The 3,599-nt window shown below is 37.2% G+C and overlaps 1 protein-coding gene across 1 annotated transcript; it reads left to right on the forward strand.

The window, feature by feature from the left end:
• Positions 1-786: 786 nt before the first annotated feature.
• Positions 787-2,540, forward strand: LOC135127288 (uncharacterized). The gene is made up of 2 exons (XM_064053734.1): positions 787-959; positions 1,007-2,540. Exon 2 carries the CDS (start codon positions 1,017-1,019, stop codon positions 2,496-2,498), a length of 1,482 nt encoding a protein of 493 aa, XP_063909804.1. The 5' UTR covers positions 787-959; positions 1,007-1,016; the 3' UTR covers positions 2,499-2,540.
• Positions 2,541-3,599: the final 1,059 nt, after the last annotated feature.

Below are 3,599 nucleotides of genomic sequence, written 5' to 3' on the forward strand. Positions count from 1 at the left end.
TTCCTCTTTAAAGCCGCAATGACCATCTTTTTTAAGATGGATGATGGACATTACAGGGCGTTTAAGTTTCCGAGACAATAAACTTTGTTTGTCTGGTGCCTGGACATTACGGTAGACGAGATTTCGTCATTGCTTTTGGGGGTTCCCATAAATGGAGTCTTGGAAAAACCCGTCCGCACTACTAGAAAAGGTCGAAAAACGCAGTAGAAATTTTAAAATACCACTATTCACCAATTCACAATATTCCCAACTCTCGCATAATCATAACTTTTTATCCACAGCCGCCTCGCGCCGCCCTTTATGACAAAACGCTCCATCAATGACCACCGTTTCCGTAAACCTCGGAAAATATCCCAATTTACCCCAGTCGATTCCCCCGAAACTTACATCTTCCAGCACATTAGTCTTCGTCCCAATCCCAGAAAATAACTCGCTAAATTGACTTTAAAGTGTGAAATTGCTACTCAATTTCACTATATTGATCTACTCAGCCGTTTCAATTTGAGAAGATTTATCTGATGGCATAAAACGGCAATAAACATCTCATTTTCCGAAACAGCCGACGTTGTACGAACAGACAGGTAACGATCCGCCAAAAGGTAAGGTCGTAACTCGGCGGTAATAAAGGCGAATTTCTTTAAATCTCCATAAGGCAAACAGGACGTATAACTGGTTGCCGGCGCGTCGAGTCAGTGTTTACACTCGTGATAAGAGATAAGGATTGGAAAGGCACAACCTAACAATTGTGTGGCATTACACCGAAAATGTAAATTTTATAAAACAGGTACCAGTGCGTCGGTACGACTTAAACAGTATTAAGTAGAGTTTTATGGAGTTTTTATGGCACATAACTCAGCTGTTTTACTTCACCTGATAAGTTTTATCTTAGAATTAACATTACCTACTGATAAGCGACTAGAGTGCGATCAATAGCCACTTGCCAGATTGTCGTCAAATTTGTAAGTACCGTTGCAACTTTGTGCCAAAAATTTATTTTTGTTTCTAGGGTTTTTCCAATGGCTGTGATTTATTTATGTCCTGCTGATAAGAGTTTGGCGTGTTGCTGGGAGGGGTGTGTCGGTGAAATCAAACAACATTTTGAAAACGAACACAATGGGTTGTTGTTTCGTACCAACAATATTGAAATCGATCTCGATAAGTTACCAGAGAACAAACTACTATACCTAGAAGAGGAACTATTTCTGATGCAAAATTGCATCGATAGGGACAAACTCATAGTTAAATTGAGATACCTCGGGTCGAACGAAGCAGCTGCCAAAATGAACTACGACCTATCCATTGCAGTCAACGAAATCTCCTATCGGTACAACCCTGGATTTTTTTCAACAGTAGTACCAACGACACAAGGCTGGGAAATCAACCTAGATTGTCTAAAGAGATTCCACGCAGAAGTGAAAACCGTCACTTGCAAAATAATTCTAGAAGAAATCTTCACCCAAAAGAGACGAAGCTCCGACACTTCTCTGAAAATCAACAACAAATTTGTCGAAAGTAACGCAATTGACACAACCGTGGCCGAAATGTTACACGACTTGACGTTCCTAGAAGACAAAATCCAAAAACTACACCAACAAAAAAGCCAAGAAAGAACCCCAACTGAAGAAAGTTTGCTAGAAATGTTAGACGGTTTGGCGTTCCTTGAAGACAAAATTAAATCGAAACACAGTGGTGACGAAAGCGACGACAAAAAACGCGAAAGTGGCGACTACATGGATAGAATAAGCCAGTTGAACCTGTCCATGCTGGAAGAACCCTTCACCGAGAAGTACGAAGAATACAAAAACGAGTACCTCTCCGACTCACTACCTAACATCCCCGAAGAACTCAACCTGTCTTGTTCCACCTGCCATTTAGACATGCTCCCACCCATCTACCTTTGCGCCAATGGTCACAACGTCTGCTCTTGGTGCAAGAGCAAACCGTGCAAACTTTGCAATGGTACTGTGACCATCACCAGAAATACCCATCTGGAAAACATCAGCAGAACCCACTTGCACCAGTGTCGGTACTCCCCCGAAGGGTGCAGCGAACGACTCCTCTACAACGAAGTCCGCGCCCATGAAGCCAAGTGCAACTTCTGCAAATACAAGTGCATGTGCGACTGTCCTTACGAAGGCAAGTTTAAGGAATTTTCGAACCACTTGAAGATCCTCCACAGTAGTGTGAAGATCGTCCAACACCCGAAAGCCGATTTTCCCAAAAATTCGGAGCTCTATATTGTCCACAACACTGTCGGAATCTTCCACTGTAAGTCGGAGATTGTAGACGATTTTCTGATTTGGAGGGCGACGTTTTGCGGGCCGAGTGAGAGGCAGTTTTTTTGCGAGATTGCGTTCAAAGGGAGCAAGTATAAGGAGCCGATTTTTTTGAAAAGGAAGGGGAATGTTTACGAAATTAGGAAACCGCTGGCGGAGTTGAAGAAGAACAAGGCCAAGGAGAAATACGCAGTGTTGACTATTACGAGCTATGATAGTTAATTTATTGCAATTATAAATGATGAATAAAATATTTATGACGTGGAGCGTGTTTTTTTGAAGGTTGTTCAACGAAAACAAAAATAGCGTAGATACGGTGCAGGTAATTGAAGTTTGAGTACCGTGTTGAGTGCAATACAATGGGTTACAAAGGCGATTTCGACAAAAGGCTGTAGTTGTTTTATCACTAGTGCATCTGCAATCGATAAAGGTGGAAAGAGATAGTGATAAGAAAAACGAGGTTAAAAAATTGGTCCAAAGTTATTTCGACAGAACTTTCCTCGTCCTTGAAGTGCGGTGCTTCAATTATTCCGTTTTTTAATACTTCGATTTTATAATTTTTTGCTTTTTCAATTTTAATTTTTTAAAATTTTCGTTTCCTCTTTTTTCATTTCACAATTTCGCAATTTTTTTTTTGTTTCTTCAATTTTTAGATTTTGGAATTTTTCGGTTTAAAATTTTTCGTATTTGCATTTTTCAACTTTTCGACTCTTAAATTTTTCATTTCCTCAAATTTTCGATTTGCAATTTTTCGTTTCGGTTTTTTATTTTCTTTTTTTTTACAATTTTTCGATTGTTCAAATTTCCGATTTTATAAATTTCAAAATTTCAAATTTCTCGTTTCTTCAATTTTTCGATTTGTAATTTTTAATTTTTTATTTTGCTTTATTTCTTCATTTTTACGATAACTTCTTCGAGTTTTTATTTTTAAATTGTTTAATTTTTTGTTTCTCCAACTTTTGAATGTTTCAATTTCTACATTTTGAAAATTTCAGTTCTAAAATTTGCAATTTTTCGATTCTGCATTCTCTCCTTTTCAGTTTTTTATTATTTCCGACTTTTTAGTTTTTCAATTTTTAATTTTCCGATTTTTTAGTTTTTCGATTTTTCAATTTTCATCAACGAATCTAAAAATTGGAGATCAAGCACTTGAAAAATAAAGAACCAAAAAATTGAGAAGTAAAAAATTCAAAAACTTAAAAATCGAAAAAGTGCCAAATCGAAAAATTATAAAATCGAAAGAAACACTGAAAAAATAAAGAAAATGAAAAAAATTGTAAAAATAAGATAAATACAATACAGGAAATATTATTCACAAAAAAT

This window comes from Zophobas morio, unplaced genomic scaffold (genome assembly GCF_036711695.1).
Source record: "Zophobas morio isolate AGI-343-1 ecotype UQ-CSIRO unplaced genomic scaffold, CSIRO_AGI_Zmor_V1 ptg000011l, whole genome shotgun sequence".
Taxonomy (NCBI): domain Eukaryota; kingdom Metazoa; phylum Arthropoda; class Insecta; order Coleoptera; family Tenebrionidae; genus Zophobas; species Zophobas morio.